The sequence below is a fragment of the Lontra canadensis genome, unplaced genomic scaffold (genome assembly GCF_010015895.1).
Source record: "Lontra canadensis isolate GAN:19392208 unplaced genomic scaffold, GSC_riverotter_1.0 scaffold179, whole genome shotgun sequence".
Lineage (NCBI taxonomy): Eukaryota > Metazoa > Chordata > Mammalia > Carnivora > Mustelidae > Lontra > Lontra canadensis.
In genome coordinates, this window is record NW_022631173.1 from 3,071,816 (window position 1) to 3,088,835 (window position 17,020).

The following is a 17,020-nucleotide window of genomic DNA, read 5'->3' on the forward strand; positions in this document are numbered from 1 at the left end:
CCCGCATCAGGCTCTCTGCTCAGCGGGGAGCCGCTTCCCTCTCTCTCTGCCTGCCTCTCTGCTTACTTGTGATCTCTGTCTGTCAAATACATAAATAAAATCTAAAAAAAAAAAAAAAAGAACTATAAAAAAAATAGTAGTATATTCCTAATGGGGTGGATTGTAATAATCATACATAAAAGCTCTCACTATAGTGCCTTATAAAACAGGACCCACTCAGTAATTGTTCGCTACTGTTATTAATAATTCCAGTTTTAGCATGGCCAAACATGGACTATTCTGATTACCCTTTATAAGAAGAACCTTGTGCAAAAATGTTCACTATTTGGTAAGGAGTTAGATTATAGCTCTTACCTTGATTTTGATTTGTAAGTGGAAGAGGAGTGAAATACTGATTTGAAGTGTTAACATTCAGGCTTTTTTACACAAGTGTCAATTTATAAATGCCAGTTTAAATGCCTTTATGTTTTTACTTTTAAATTTACACTTAGCTATGGGACACCTGGCTGGCTCAGTCAGTAGAACACGCAACTCTTGATCTCAGGGTTCTAAAAGCCCCACATGAGGCATAGAGTTTCCTTTTTTTTTCCCTTAAAGATTATTTACTTGACAGAGAGAGACACAACAAGAGAGGGGACAAAAGCATGGGGAGTGGGAAAGGGAGAAGCAGGCTTCCCGCTGAGAAGGGAGCCCTGTACGGGGCTCGATCCCAGGACCCTGGGATCACGACCTGAGCGAAGGCAGAATGCTTAACAACTGAGTCACCCAGGTGCCCCTAGAGTTTACTTTAAAAAAATAAATAAAATTTGCACTTAGCCTACTTAAGTGCTTCTTAATAATGAAGGATGGTGATTTCTGCATTGAATAAGTTTTATGGTATGATCTAACTGAATTGTGAGAAAATAGAGTTAAAAGTATGATTGGGGGCACTTTGTAATTCATTTTTAAACTCCACCACCAATTTGGTTGATTACTTCACTGCCAGTTTAAAATATGTTTTTTTGGTTTTTTTTGTTTTTTTTAATTGTGAAATTTTTTTTTTTATAATTTTATTTTTTATAAACATATATATATATATTTTTTCCCCCAGGGGTACAGGTCTGTGAATCTCCACGTTTACAAACTTCACAGCACTCACCATAGCACATACCCTATAAGTCAATCGGAGAAAGACAACTATCATATGATCTCCCTGATATGAGGGAGAGGAGATGCAACATGGGGGGTTAATGTGGTAGGAGAAGAATAAATGAAACAAGTTGGGATTGGGAGGGAGACAAACCATAAGTGACTCTTAATCTCACAAAACAAACTGAGGGTTGATGGATAAAATATGTTTTTAACTGATACAGATTCAGCGTTTGTTGGAAGCACAGTCTCTACAGCCTTGTTCCCCTAAGACAACTTCTGCTGAAGACACGGTGCAAGCTGCAAGACAGATGGAGCTGGTTTCCGTGGAAGCACAGTCTTCCCCTGGCTTGCACATGAGAAAAAGTGTAAGCATTGCTGTGAGCACAGGTAATTTCCTTCTCTTTTAATTTGTAAGGAATTAAAAAAAATTCTTTTCATATCACTTTTAAAATTTTTGCTTTGAAATTGGTGCATGGTACAAACAGAACCAAAGCCAAAGTGAAGAGAGTATCATTTATTTAAGTCTTTGTGTAATTTTACTCTTTATGAAAGAACTGTATCAGAAAACAAATGGGAGACCACATGACATGATACTTTGTTTTTGCTTCTTTCCTAGACTGGACCCAGTTCTTTTTTTTTTTTTTTAAGTTTATTTATTTATTTGACAGACACAGTGAGAGAGGGAACACAAGCAGGGGGAGCGGGAGAGGGAGAAGCAGGTTCCTGCTGAGCAGGGAGCCCAACTCAGGGCTCAATCCCAAAACCCTGGTATCATGACCCGAGCCAGAGGCAGATGCTTAATGACTGAGCCACCCAGGTGTCCCTGGACACGGTTCTTATAAGAATAATCATCTGTGGTTTGAGGGATCAGGGAAGGTTTGTTTTATCTATGCAGTGGTATTGATTCTGGGCCTTGAAGGATGTGTAGGGTTTTAGGAGGTAGAATGGAGAGATGGCAGAACAGGATGGATAGGGAAAACAGTAGGGGCACAGGGAGAAAACACAGAGCTCTGAATTGTCTAGTAACAAAGGAGACCCTTTATTACATCTTTCAAAAAGGAATGTTTGCTTTATTCGGTAAGCAACATTAAAGGCCTTTAAAAAATCAATTAATAATGTAATGGCCTATATTTGTTCACATGTTTGATCACCACCAGACCATGAGATCTTCAAGAACGTCCCCAAGATCTAGCAAGACGCCTAGTACATAGGGTGATGGTGGTAAGAATGAAGACAAAGAGTTGTGTAGGGTGTTGATAAGATTTGGTTAACTAAATGGATGTGGCAGTTGGAATAGGAGGATTCTGAAGTTACTTGTTTAGATCCTGGAACAGAAAAAAGGACATTAGTGAAAAAATCAGTGAAATCCAAATAAAGTCTGGAGATTTAGTTAATTGTAATGCACCAATATTAGTTTCTTGATTTTGAAAAATGTGCCATGGTAATGTAAGATATTAATGTCAGGTGAAACTGGTGAGGAGTATATAGGAACTCTTTCTTATCTTCTCTATAAATCTAGAATTATTCTAACATTAAAAGTTTATTAAAAATGAAAATAAAAGTTACCCAGGATTTTCAGCTTAGAGGACCTAGGGAAGGCAAGTTAGAGAAGAAGCAAAAGAGAGAGGATGAGTTCAGTCTAAATACCTATTGCATTTGAGCTGCTTTGGGAAATGAAGATGGTGAAACTCAAACATTTGAGGAGTGAGAAGGGATGATGACCTAAGACTTGTAGAAGTAACAGATGAAGATTTGAACCGAGAAAATAAATATTTGAGAGGGAGAAAAGGAAGGAAGGCAGATTTCTATGTTCTATCTCTGAACCCATTTAACTGCCCATGTAGAGGGGAGCAAGGAAGGAGAGAAGGAAGAACCCCTTATACATTTATAAGTCAGATATTACTGAGTATTAGTCAAGATTCTTTGGCTGCAAGTAATGTAAACCACTTTGAAATAATTTAAGTAAGGAAGGGGAATTTACTGGGAGGATATGAAGTTGTTTCATGAGAACCAAGGCCAAGAGTGGGGCTGACTTCAGGAAAAAACTAGAACTAGAGACTAGAATACCATTAGGGCTATCCAACTATATGGCTGTTTTACTCAGTTTTTCTACTCAGTTTTTGTAGCTCACCCAAAGCTCCAAAGTGTATGTGTCACACAGTTTTAGCCATGTAAACAAACCAAGTTACTCTCCTTCCATCTTGTTTCAAATTGCAGAGAACCTGAAGGGTCTAGTTTGGATTAGGGTTTAATCCCTGGTTCAGTGGTGAGGGGGTTGAGAAGCATGTAAAGGGACATATCTGCCGGAGTCTCACCTTTGTTAATTGCGGGGGTGACAGTCTCCAGGGGAAGTTTGTGTATGTTGTGGAGGGGTGGCGGACAAGGAGCTGTGGGTATTATGAGCTAACCAAACATACATACCAAACATACCAAAAAAGTGCAGTTTCCTCCTATAAACTGTGCTTTTATTATATTACAGTTGCTTCTCATCTGTATCTGTTCCTAGACTACAAGCTTTTAGGATGTTGAACATTGCCTTATTCCACAATTGTATGTCATTAGCTAACATGATGCCTTAATCATAATGTGTGCTGAATAAAAGATAATTGAATGAAGTCATTTACATGTTTAAGCTGATATTCTGGAATTATTTTGAAACCTCATAGATTCACATTCAGTTATTCAACTTGGATGACCTGGGGTAGTTATTACTTATATGCAGAAAAAAGCATTATTAATAACTGTTAGAACTAAATGGCTTTTAAAACATGTTTATTCTACAATGTTACTTAATTTCCTGAAGGTATGTATTGGTAAATATTCCAGAAGAGTAGCAGCACTTATGTAACTTTGTCATAATTGTCCTTTCTTTTTCTTTTTTTTTTTTTTTTTTTAAGATTTTTAAAATTTATTTGAAAGAGAGAGAGAGAGAGCACATGTGCATGTGAGCTTTGGGGGTGTGGTGGAGGGAGAGGGAGAGAGAGTCTCAAGCAGGCTTCTCACTGAGTACTGTGCCGGTCATGGGGCTCCATCTCATGACCTGAGCCAAAACCAAGAGTTGGATGCTTAACCGACTGTGCCAACCAGAGCACCCAACATTTGATTTTTAAATAATTGCTGATATTACATATGTCTGATATGTCCCTGAATATTCTCATAAATATTGTATTTAAAGATAGAAATCAGAGAGCCTAGGGACTCATTATATTATATGTTTTCCCTTGTTTTTCAGAAGAGCAATTTTCTGTACACACATAAACCTAAATCATATTCAGAACCTTTATATGTGAAACACATCATTTGAGAGCCACACCTCTTGAAGAGACAGAGCCCAGAATGTCCCCTGTTCCATTTGTCCCAAGTTGTTTTTTTGTTTTTTGTTGTTTATTCTTTTTTGAAGTAGGCTCTGCACCCAGTGTAGAGCACGATATCCTTGAACTCCTGACCCTGATATCATGATCTGAGCTGAAACCAAGAGTCAGACAGTTAGCGAGCTGAGCCACTGAGGCTCCACCTTGTACACCAGTCCTCTGGCTTTTCGCCTTACCTCTTTATGGCATTTCTGAGAAGAGATAATCTGCAAACATTTCTAGGTAATTGTGTCAAAACAATATAGTTAGTCTTACTTAGAGGTTTGTCGGAGGATTATTTTTATAGTAAGATATTTGTTTCAGTATGTGCTTAATCATTTAACTTCCAGGGGCCAGCTTGTTTTGGAATGCAGCGGGCGATGGTGAAGAGCCTGGATCTCAGCTGAGGCAAGATGATACCAAGATTTCCAGTGAGGACATGAATTTTTCTGTTGATGTTAATAATGAAGTTACAAGTCCGCCAGGTAGCGCGTCTTCACTGAGAGCAGTTGATATTCCCAGCTTTGAAGAAAGCAACATTGCTGTGGAAGAATGTAATCAACCACTTTCTGTATCCAAGTAAGGTGTCTTTGATGATGCAGCATTCATCCTCCTTTTTTTCTTTTTAAGTTCTAATATTCTTTCGGTGTTTTCACTCAGAAGCTGTTTGTTTTGTAAATGGTATTTTCAGTAGTGTCTTTCCTGATACGGTTTTTACGTAACTGACAATTGTGGTGCTCCTAGAACTGTTCCCAGATGTCAGTCATTGGTTTGTTACAGTCTAGCTGAATCAGAACATCTGAAGAAAATTTCGGACATACATATGCTTAGACCTCACTGTAGAGATTCTGAAACTAGGCCCTAGATGGAGATGGGGCCCTGAATTTTTTAAATTTTTAAAGATTCTCCAAATTGCAATTATACATTATAAGAATTTATTTCTGAGATTTATTTCAAAGTAACCCGGTGAGAAAAAAAATAGCTGGTGGGAGATGAAATGACTAGGGGTGTAACCGGAGTAAGACTGATTATAAGTAGGTAATTTTTTGGGGTGCCTGGGTGGCTCAGTGGGTTAAAGCCTCTGCCTTTAGCTCAGATCATGATCCCATGGTCCTGGGATCGAGCCCCACATTGGGCTCTCTGCTCAGGAGGGAGCCTGCTTCCTCCTCTCTGCCTACCTGCCTCTCTGCCTACTTGTGATCTCTGTCAAGTAAATAAATAAGAATCTTTAAAAAAAAAAAAAAGTAGGTAATTTTTTTTTTAATTTACTCATTTATTTTAGAGCAAGAGTGCGTGTGAGGAGGGTGGGGTCGTGGGAGGCTTGGGGCAGAGAGAGAGGGAGAGAGAGAACCCCAAGTTGATTCCATGCTGAGTGCAGAGTCCTACATGGGGCTCGATTCCAGGACACTGAGATCATGGCCTGAGCCAAAGTCAAGAGTCGGCTGCTCAACTGACTGACCTACCCAGGTACCCAATTTAAAAATTAGGTAATTTTTTAAAACTGTGTATAATGGTTTGTTATACTGTTTTTGCCTGTGTTTGAAATTTTTCCTGAAGATTTTTTTTTTATTAAACAAGGATTTCGAAGTAATTTAGATCTTCAAGAAATTAGGAAAGAAATTCAAATATCTTTGAGCTTCTAATAAAAGCTGCCACAGAACTAGGCCCTAGAGATTGAGTAGTAGGTTAGGAAAAGCTGCTAACTTCATGGAATTTCCATGACTTGTTCCCATGACAAATAATAACCATATAAATAACAAATAATTTAATTTCATATAATGACAGCTGCTCTGAAGAAAATAAACCAGGGTGATCAAGTGGAGTCTAACCAGTTGGTGGCATGGGAGTGAAGGATATATTAAGTAGGGGATGGTAAAGGAAGCCTTCCCTGAGCTGGTAACATTGGAGCAGTGACTAGAATGATGAGAAGGAGCCAGCTCTGAGAAAATCTGCAGAGTGTTCCTGGTAGAAGAAATGGCATGTATAGACCCTAAGTTGTGCAGGGGCTTGACAGTTCAGGAAACAATTAGGAAAGCCGTTATGGCTAGAAACAGTGACAGAGGGGGAGGGGGGGGTTGGGAGGGAGTGCGGGTTGGAGAGAAAGTGCTCAAGAGAGCATGCTTATAGGAAATGGAGTCAGGGATATAGGCAGAAGCCAAATTATGCGGGAGCTTTGTAGGATGTAGAAAGGAGCTTTGAATTTATTCTATGCTCATTAAATCCAGGGAGGATTTTAGACAAAAGAGTGGTGTGATCTGATTTTTCATTTTTTAAATAGCTGTTCTGTGGCAAATGAACGGAAGGAGTTTAGAGTGGATGTAGGGAAACTGGTTAGTATAGTAAAAGCCAACCCAAGTGAGATGAAGGAGCTTGGACTTGGAGAAGTGCTAAAAGGAATCAGATGCAGAATAAATAGAATAAATTTGAAGGTAGAGGAATGATGTAGTGTAAAACACCATAGGTAACAGTTAAAAGAGGTGAATTTGGTGGTGGGGTGGCATGGGGCAGACAACTGATTTTTTTTTTAATTATAAAACTTGTGATAATATTTGACTTTTTTTTTTTTTTTTGCCTGATACTTTATAGGTGCATTTTATTTATTTATTTATTTATTTATTTATCTATTTTTAAGATTTTATTCATTCATTTGACAGAGAGAGATCACAAGTAGGCAGAGAGGCAGGCAGAGAGAGAGAGAGAGAGAGGAGGAAGCGGGCTCCCCGCTGAGCAGAGATCCCGATGTGGGGCTCGATCCCAGGACCCTGGGACCATGACCGGAGCCGAAGACAGAGGCTTTAACCCACTGAGACACCCAGGCACCCCGGTGCATTTTATTTTTAGGTATTTTTTTAATTTAAAGTTTAAGTAGTTAACATTCAATGCAATATTGATTTCTGGAGAAGAATTCAGTGATTCATCGCTTATATACAACACCCAGTGCTCATCACAGCAAGTGTCCTCCTTAATACGCATCACCCATCTAGCCCATCCCCCACCTACACACCTCCATCAACCCTCACTTTGTTCTCTGTTGTTAAGAGTCTCTTAGAGCTCGTTTCCCTCTCTCCTTTTTTCTTTTCATCCTTCCCATATATTTATCTGTTTTCTTTCTTTCTTTCTTTCTTCCTTCCTTTCTTTCTTTCTTTCTTTCTTTCTTTCTTTCTTTCTTAAGAGAGACACACCGAGAGAGGGAAGACAAGCAAGGGGAAGTGGGAGAGGGAGAAGCAGGCTTCCTGCTGAGCAGGGAGCCCATTGCGGGGCTCGATCCTAGGACCCTGGGATCATGACCCAAGCTGAAGTCAGCCGCTTAAAGACTGAGCCACCCAGGTGCCCCTCATCTGTTTTCTTTCTTAAATCCCACATATGAGTAAGATCATATAGTATTTGTCTTTCTCTGGCTGAATTATTTCACTTACCATAATACACTGTAGATCCATCTATGTCACTGCAAATGCCAAGATTTCATTCTTTTTGATGGCTGAATAATGTGTGTGTGTGTACCACATTTTTATCCATTCATCAGTCAATCTCTATAGTTTGACTGTTGTTGATAATGCTGCCGTAAACATTGGGGTGCATATACCCCTTCAAATCTGTATTTTTTAATCCTTTGGGTGAATACCTGGTAATGTCATTTCTTGATCATAGGGTAGTTCTATTTCTTTTTTTTTTAAGATTTTATTGTTTATTTGACAGACAGAGATCAAAAGTAGGCAGAGGGTCAGGCAGAGTGAGAGGGGGAAGCAGGTTCCCTGCCGAGCAGAGAGCCCAATGCGGGGCTCCATCACAGGACTCTGAGATCATGACCTGAGCCGAAGTCAGAGGCTTAACCCACTGAGCCACCCAGGTGCCCCAGGGTAGTTCTATTTTTAACATTTTGAAGAACCTTCATACTGTTCTCCAGAGGGGTGGCACCAGTTTGCATTCCGACCCAACAGTGCAAGAGGGTTCCCCTTTCTCCACATCCTTGCCAACACCTATTGTTGAAGAGACTGTCTTTTCCATCTATGGATAGTCTTTCCTGCTTTCTCAAAGATTAGTTGACTATATAGTTGTGGGTCCATTTCTGGGCTCTCTATTCTGTTCCATTGATATATGTGTCTGTTTTTGTGTCAGTACTATGCTGTTTTGATGACTGCTGCTAGCTTGAAATCCAAAATCATGATGCCTCCAGTTTTGTTTTTCTTTTTTCAAAATTTCTTTGGCTATTCAGGATCTGTTGTGGTTCCATACAGATTTTAGGATTATATGGTCTAGCTCTGTGAGAATTACTGGTGATATTTTGACAGGGATCGCATTAAATATGTAGATTGCTCTGAGTAGTGTGGACATTTTAACAATGTTTGTACTCCCAATCCATGAGCATGAAATGCTTTTCTATTTCTTTGTGCCTCTAATATTTGTCATTTTAAATTATTCTGATTACCATAGTGATTAAAACAATAAACATGTTCCTCCAGAAAACTAGAAACATTTATCCCCTTTGCTCAGTATAGTATATGTTTTAATCATATAATTCTCATATTATGTGCCACAATGTATTAAAAAAGTTATGTAAATATGTCTCCCCCATTAAATTGGATTCCTATAGGACAGGGATCATATTTGTTTCTGTATCTTTAGAACTCGACCCAGTGTATAGGGTATAGGGTATAGATGAAAATACTCTAAAATGTTAATAGTGGTTTTCTCTAGGTATTAAACTATGTACGAGGGGTTCCTGGGTGGCTCAGTTGGGTAAGCGTCTGCTTTCAGCTCAGGTCATGATCTCAGGGTCCTGGGATCGAACCCTATATTGGGCTCCCTGCTCAGTGGGAGGTCTGCTTCTTTCTCTCGCTCTCTCCTAACCCTGTTCTTGCTATCTCTTTCTTTCTCAAATAAATAAATAAAATCTTTTAAAAAACAAACTGTATTTTTTTTCATATTTAGTATAACTTTGAGCGGTTAGCTAACCTCTCTGTGCCTCATGACCTCATCTGTCAAATAAGCACAATATGTAGTATCTCACAGGTCTTTTTGGTAAGGATTTTGTAAGAGGATGCACTTAAAACAATGCCTAGCCTGTAATAAGCTTTCTGCTAGCTAATATTTATTATTACCTTTCTCTACAATAGCCACATTATTGTTCTTGTAAGAAATGTCTTTTAATATTGCTTTCCATAGTAAATTTAGAAATATGTATTTATATGCTAAGTTTAAAAGTAATAAATGCTCGTTGTATTAAATTTGAAAAATAAGTAAAAGCATAAAGAAGGAAAGAAATACTACCAAATATATAATGTGATTATAAATGGCAGCTTATGAACTCTTCTTTGCCAGGAATCTTTTTTTTTTTTTTAAGATTTTATTTATCCATTTGACAGAGAGCAAGCACAAGAATACAAGCAAGGGGAGCAACAGGCAGAAGGGAAAGGGAGAGGCAGGCTCCCTAGCAGGGAGCCTGATGCAGGGCTCAATCCCAGGATGCGGGGATCATGACCTGAGCTAAAGGCAGAAGCTTAACCAACTGAGCCAACCCAGCACCCCTTGCCAGGGATCTTAACTATATTTTAAAACTTAAAGTAAACAAATAATATATTTAAAAATTTTGATACTTGCATCAAGTTCAGGACAAATCAACAGGTTGTTTGCCAGCTTTCAAAAAAAAGTCTGACTATAAATAACATGACTTGAAAAGGTGTTATGATCTGGTTTATGTGCAGCCTATCAAGATGAGAGCTGAAAATATAAACCAGAATGCTGTTGAATCTTATCCCTTTATTTCAAAGTTACTGCACTTCAAATAAATGTATCTTGAAAGAATATTGATAACTAACACATTATTTATATCCTTCCAAGCAGCTCTTCTCCAGGTGTGAGAAAAGAACCCGACGTGCCTGTGTTCTTTCCGAATTCCATGCTGGCAGAAAATGTAAGCATGTGCTTACAGAGTGGACCAACAGAGGGTGCCAGTAACCACTCTGTAACATCAGGGGAACCAAAAATTGAGCAAGTAATGCAACCCTTGCCTCAACAACCTACAGATAATCAGAAAATATACCAGGATTTATTGGTAAGAAACAGTAATACATTTCATCTTTTCTGAGATGATTACTTTTGGGTAGACTAGTTAAGCCTCTCCTTTCTTTAAACTGATTGGGACCTTGATATAAAAAGATTTTTCCTAAATTAATGACATAATTTATTTCTTTTAGCTCTTCGTGATTATGATAACCTAAATTCAGTAATTTTGTATAAGCATCCCAGTCATCGGATACTTAGATAGCCGGGGGAAATCATAAAACAAAATAACAACAACAAAAACAGAGTAAAGTTAGTACCAGAAAAAATAAGGAACAATTTGCAGGAAGTTTGAAAGTTGCAAAGTAGGAGAATATCTATGGTAATATTGCTTTCAGGTAAAGAGATTTTTATTGAATACTTAGTCTAAGAAAGTGAACTAAGTAAAAAGTAAAATAAGTAAGTGAACTAAGTAAAAAGGAGTGCCTGGGGGGGCTCAGTCCGTTAAGTCCAACTCAGTTTCAGCTCCAGTCATGATCTCGTGGGTCATGAGATTGAGCCCTGCAGTGGGCTCTGCACTGTTAGGAGTCTGCTTGAGGATTCTTTCCCTTTGCCTCCCTCCCAACACCCCCCTTTTCTTTCTTTTTCTCAAGTAAATAAATCTTATTTTTTTAAAAGTGAATAATATAAAGATAAGTATGATAGTCTCTGCTCTTGAGAAGCCAGGGGAAATAACACATGGATACCAGTAGCAAACAATTATAGGACAGGCTGAGAAGTGCTATAAACAAGGCAACATGGAATAAAAAGGGTAATTCTGGTTGGAGGAAATGGTCATCTAGTCATCTTGGAAAAATTAAAATGTAAACTAAGACTTGAAGCTTAAATGACCCTGGCTGTCACTTCCATCCGAAGTGAAGACTAAGGAACATTTGATTTCTCCATATTTCATAGGGCCCTAAGTATTCTTCGGTGAACACATACTTGCTGTTTGCCGGCTGGGTCTTTTACTGGCGCTAGCAGCTGTGTGCTCAGGGAATGAAATGTCCTCTAATGTCAGGAAGGCAGAGGTAGTATCATAGGTCATTCTCATTCTGAGGGAGAAAAGAGAGAAACCAAATTCTGAAAGGAACCTAAAGATCTAATATATAACTCTGAAACTACCATTTTTCAAATGAAAGCGTGATTTAAAACTTTTGTTTATAGTTCCTATAAACCCTTAAAAATACTTGAAATATTATTCAAATGCCTCTAAAGCTGATAGCTTTAAAATGAACAAGTTCTGAGCATTCTAAACTTCCTCTAGGGTCTGATAAAATCATTCATTGAGATGGGCTTCCTTTATAAAAACCCCATAAAAAATATAAAAACCTCATAAAAAAATATAAGAAATTTCCAAATGTACTTGATTCTTTGTAGAATTTGGCTAGTCATTATTTTGCTTTTCCCTGGCCTTACTTACGCTGCTACTTACAGTTTTGTTTCCTAAGATTGTTAATAGTGGTTTTTCAAATACATCTTTTTTCTTTTCATCAGAGTCAAGTGAACCACCTACTGAACTCCTCCAAAGAGACTGAGCAGCCATCGACCAAAGCAGTAATTATCAGCCATGAATGCACCAGAACACAAAATGTTTACCATACAAAGAAAAAAAAACATGATTCAGGTCTGGTAGACAAAGATTGTGTTCTTAACGCAACCCTTAAACAACTAAGAAGCCTAGGAGTAAAAATTGATTCTCCCACTAAAGTGAATAAAAATGCACATAAAGTGGATCACGCCAGGTAACTTTCAAATTTGTTTTACTTCTTTATTTTCAAAATTTTATTTAAATTGTAGTTAGTAAGCATACAATGCAGCAGTATTGGTTTCTAGAGTAGAATTCAGTGATTATCACTTATAAATGATACTTCGTGCTTGTCATAACAAATGTGCTCCTGAATACCCTCACCACCTCCCTCCATCAACCCTGTTTCCTATCTATCTTTAAGAATCTCTTATGGTTTATTTTCCTCTTTTTTTCTTTTTTCTCCTATGTTCGCTTATTTATTTCTTAAATTCCACGTATGAGTGAAATCATATGGTATTTGTCTTTCTCTCACTTATTTCACTTAGCATACATTTTAGCTCCATCCACATCATTGCAAATGGCAAGATTTCATCCTTTTTGATGGCTGAGTAATGTTCCATTATGTATATATATCACATCATCTTTATGCATTTATCGGTCATGGACCTTTTGGTTCTCTCCATAGTTTGGCTATTGCTGATAATGCTGCTATAGGCATCAGGATGCACGTACCCCTTCGAATCTGTATTTTTGTATCTGTTAGGTAAATACCTTGTAATGCAATTACTGGATCATAGAGTAGTTTTATTTTATTTATTTGTTTATTTATTTTAAGATTTTATTTATCCATTTGACAGACAGAGATCACAAATAGGCAGAGAGAGAGGAGGAAGCAGGCTCCCTGCTGAGCAGAGAGCCTGATGTGGGACTCGATTCCAGGGCCCTGAGATCATGACTTGAGCTGAAGGCAGAGGCTTTAACCTACTGAGCCACCCAGGTGCCCCGAGTAGTTTTATTTTTAACATTTGGAAGAACCTCCATACTGTTCTCCAGAGGGGTGGCACCAGTGGCTACATCATTTTGCTTTCCCACCAATAGCACATCTTTTGTTTCTTGTGTTGTTAATTTTAGCCATTCTGACAGGGGTGAGGTGGTATCTCATCCTGGTTTTGATTTGTATTTCCCCAATGATGGGTATTATTATTGAGCATCCTTTCATGTGTCTTTAGCCATCTGGATGTCTTTTTTGGGAAAGTGTCTATTATGTCTTCTGCCCATTTCTTAACTTGGTTATTTTGTTTTTTGGATGTTGAGTTTGATAAATTCTTTGTAGATTTTGGTTGCTAACCTTTATCAGATATATCATCTGCAAACATCTTCTCCCATTCCATAGGCTGCCTTTTAGTTTCGTTGATTGTTTCCTTTGCTGTGCAGAAGCTTTTATCTTGATGAAGTCCCAGTAGTTCATTTTTGCTTTTGTTTCCTTGCCTGTGGTGATGTGTCTAGGAAGAAGTTGCTATGGCCGAGGTTAAAGAGGTTTCTGCCTGTGTTCTCCTCTAGGATTTTGATGGTTTCCTGTCTCACATTTAGGTCTTTCATCCATCTTGAATTTCTTTTTGTGTCTGGTGTAAGAAAGTGGTCCGATTTCATTCTTCAGCATGTTGCCATCCAGTTTTCCCAATACCATTTGTTGAAGAGACTGTCTTTTCCATCTATGGATGGTCTTTCCTGCTTTATAGAGGATTAGTTGCATCATATAGTTGTGTAAAACTCGTTTTAAAAGATGAAAAAATTGGGGCACCTGGGTGGCTCAGTTGGTTAAGCGACTGCCTTCAGCTCAGGTCATGATCCTGGAGTCCCAGGATCGAGTCCCGCATCAGGCTCCCTGCTCTGCGGGAAGCCTGCTTCTCCCTCTGACCCTCCCCCCCCACCATGCTCTGTCTCTCTCATTCTCTCTCTCAAATGATAAATAAATAAAATCTTAAAAAAAAAAAAAAGATGAAAAAAATTGTAGGGGGCGCCTGGGTAGCTCAATCTGTTCAGCATCTGTCTTCAGCTCAGGTCGTGATCTCAGGGTCCTGGGATTGAGCCCTGCATTGGGCTTCTTGCTCAGGGAGCCCTCTTCTCCCTCTGCCTGTTGCTCCCCATGCTTGTGCATGCCCTCTCTTTCACTCTGACAAATAAATACATTTTTTAAAAAACATGAAAAATATTTAGATGTATTATAGCAATATCATGAGAAAAGGTATAAGCTTGCCACTCGATTCAGTTGCTTCATAATTTATTCAGGGCCTAGTAGGTGTGTGATAACAAAGAGACCATCTCTACCCTATAGCAGGAGAGTGGGTTTTACATACATAAGAGATACTGTCAGATGTCTCCTAGGTAAAGATGCCAATAAAATGCTCTGGGACTCTTGAAAAAAGAAATGAATCTTACTCATTTCTCGTGTCTGGAAGGTCTTCCTGGAGGTGATAGGGTCTGTGTCAGCTATTGGATATTCAGTTACGCAGTTGTGCCATCTAAAAGGCAAAAACATTCCTTTCCTTAGGAATGTGTTTTGAACAGTATAGTCATACAAAGCTTACTCATTGCTTACCACTTACAGTTGACCATGTTCTTCTGTTCAGATTCCTCTTTATCAAAGATGACTTAGCACATATTTGTTTTTAAAATCTGAAAGTTATATTACTAAGATTAGCATGTTTTCTGTTAATTACTTTTATTATTTTCTACTGCAAAAGTAATATGGTTTCATGATTTAAGAAAGTATTAAATAGCACACAAGAATATCAGGTAAAATGTAAAAAGCTCCCACTCCCCGAATTCCTCAATCTGAACCCCCTGCCAAGGTTACTTCTCTTAACTGTTTTGTTTTTTTTTTTGTATTCTTTAGAAATGTTCCATGCATGTTCAAGTGTATATGGTTGTGAAGAATATTGCAATTTTGTTTTGTTTTGTTTACTTAACATTATGTCTTAGATACTTTTCTTTATAGGTCTATGCAGTTCTTTCGCATGCATTTAAACAGCTGCATGATACTCTCTTGTATCCATGTACGATAAGATAATGAACCTGTCCTCTGTTAATGGACTTTTAGGCTGCTCCTCTTATTTCTTATCTCAAACAATGCTAAGTAAGCATCATTCTATAGGAACTTGTACAAGTATATTTGTTGGATAAACTCTTAGAAGTAGGCAGGATCAAAGGATATGTGCATTTAAAGTTTTAGTAGTTGCTGCCATTGCTCACCAAAATAGTTGTACCAATTTACATTCCTACCAACAGTGTAAGAGAGTAAGGCTAGCATTTTTAAAGGTTTTAGCTCAATACTGTGAGATAGAGGCCACATAATGTATGTTAGAATATACAAATCACCCTGCTATCTGCGTGGAACACTGTATTTTGATGTGGTGCTGGGGGTTGGGGGGGTTAAGTAATTATTTCTTCAGACTGGTTACCTAGTTTTAATTCTTTATAGTGACACATTGGAAATCATAAATTTCCAGCATATAATGAACCTGATTGGTATTTTAGATGCTTTAGAATGAAATGGGAAGTAAAGTCTTTTTGATTTATCAATGGGAGTAGTCATTGTTTTAATCAGGTTTATTCTGTTCTCCATTTAAATAATAATCTACATTATAAATTTATACTATGAAAAGTATACATGCTCAGAGTTGCTGTTTTAGAAAATGAAGAAAATGTCATCTGAATTTATAATAACATCTGAAAAAAATTAGCTTTTTAAGAAACAGTTGCAGTTTACTATATATACATAAAAATTTTTAAGTATTTTAATATTGTGGCCTATACCCATTTTTAAAATTTGATTATGTGAGTTGAAAAACCCGTGGATATATTTTCATAGATGGAATTTTAATTTCATATAAGATAATTTTCTCAAGGAGGTGAAAGCCAATATGAAGAAAATTGTTTTCAGTTCAAAGCAATATGTTAAATTAAGTATTTCCATAGAGGAGTAGGCTGGCAAAAACCTAACAGTAACATAGGTATATCTTCATATGAAAAAAAATTTTTAAGTTTTATTATATGGTATAAGTTGTATAAAATATTGTAGAGCTTTGGAAATAGAGTTTGCTATTTGTTTTGTTTTCATTGTCAAGGTAATATAAACTTACTTTGTGAAATGTAGGAAAAAAACCATATTCATTACAAACTCATTTATTATTAAAGCTTTACTTTTTCTTTTTATTCCTTTTCTAAAACAATTTTATTTTGTTTTTATTTACTAGAGAGAGAGAGAGAGAGAGAGCATGAGTGAGGGGAGGAGCAGAGAGAGAAGTAGACTCCCCACTGGGCAGGGAGCCCGATGCGAGGCTTGATCTAGGACTCTAGGATCATGACCTGAGCCAAAGTCAGACCTTAACTGTTTCCTTTGCTGTACAAAAGCTTTTTATCTTGATGAGGTTCCAATAATTTGTTTTTGCCTTTGCTTCCCCTTGCCTGTGGTAACATGTGTTGTAAGAAGCTGCTTCGGCCAAGGTCGAAAAAGTTTCTGCCTGTTTTCCTCTAGGATTTTGATGGCTTCCTGATTCATATTTAGGTCTTTCATCCATTTTTAATTTCTTTTTGTGTATGGTATAAAAAAATGGTCCACAATGTCATTTTTCTGCGTGTTGCTATCCAGTTTTCCCAGCACCATTTGTTGAAGAGACTGTCTTTCCACCTATAGAGAGTCTTTCCTGCTTTTTCTTTTTCTTTTTTTTTCTTTATTTTTAAAAAATTTTTAAAAGATTTTATTTATTTGAGAGAGAGAGAGGGAGAAGCAGGCTCTCCACTGAGCAGGAAGCCTGATGCAGGGCTCGATCCCAGGATTCTGGGATCATGACCTTAGCCGAAGGCAGACGCTCAACCGACTGAGCCACTCAGGTGCCCCTCTTTCCTGCTTTTTCAAAGATTAGTTGACCATATAGTTGTGGGTTCATTTCTGGGTTCTCTGTTCTGT

The 17,020-nt window shown here is 37.8% G+C and overlaps 1 protein-coding gene across 4 annotated transcripts in view; it reads left to right on the forward strand.

Moving 5' to 3' along the window:
- The window catches only part of STIL (STIL centriolar assembly protein), a 68,524-nt gene that overhangs the window by 38,716 nt on the left and 12,788 nt on the right, over nt 1–17,020 (forward strand). For all 4 annotated transcript variants that reach the window (XM_032846642.1, XM_032846645.1, XM_032846644.1 and 1 more), the window contains 4 exons: nt 1,353–1,518; nt 4,832–5,060; nt 10,323–10,533; nt 12,018–12,265. In XM_032846642.1, the coding sequence (XP_032702533.1) occupies nt 1,353–1,518; nt 4,832–5,060; nt 10,323–10,533; nt 12,018–12,265 (854 nt within the window). The remainder of the gene's footprint in view (nt 1–1,352; nt 1,519–4,831; nt 5,061–10,322; nt 10,534–12,017; nt 12,266–17,020) is intronic.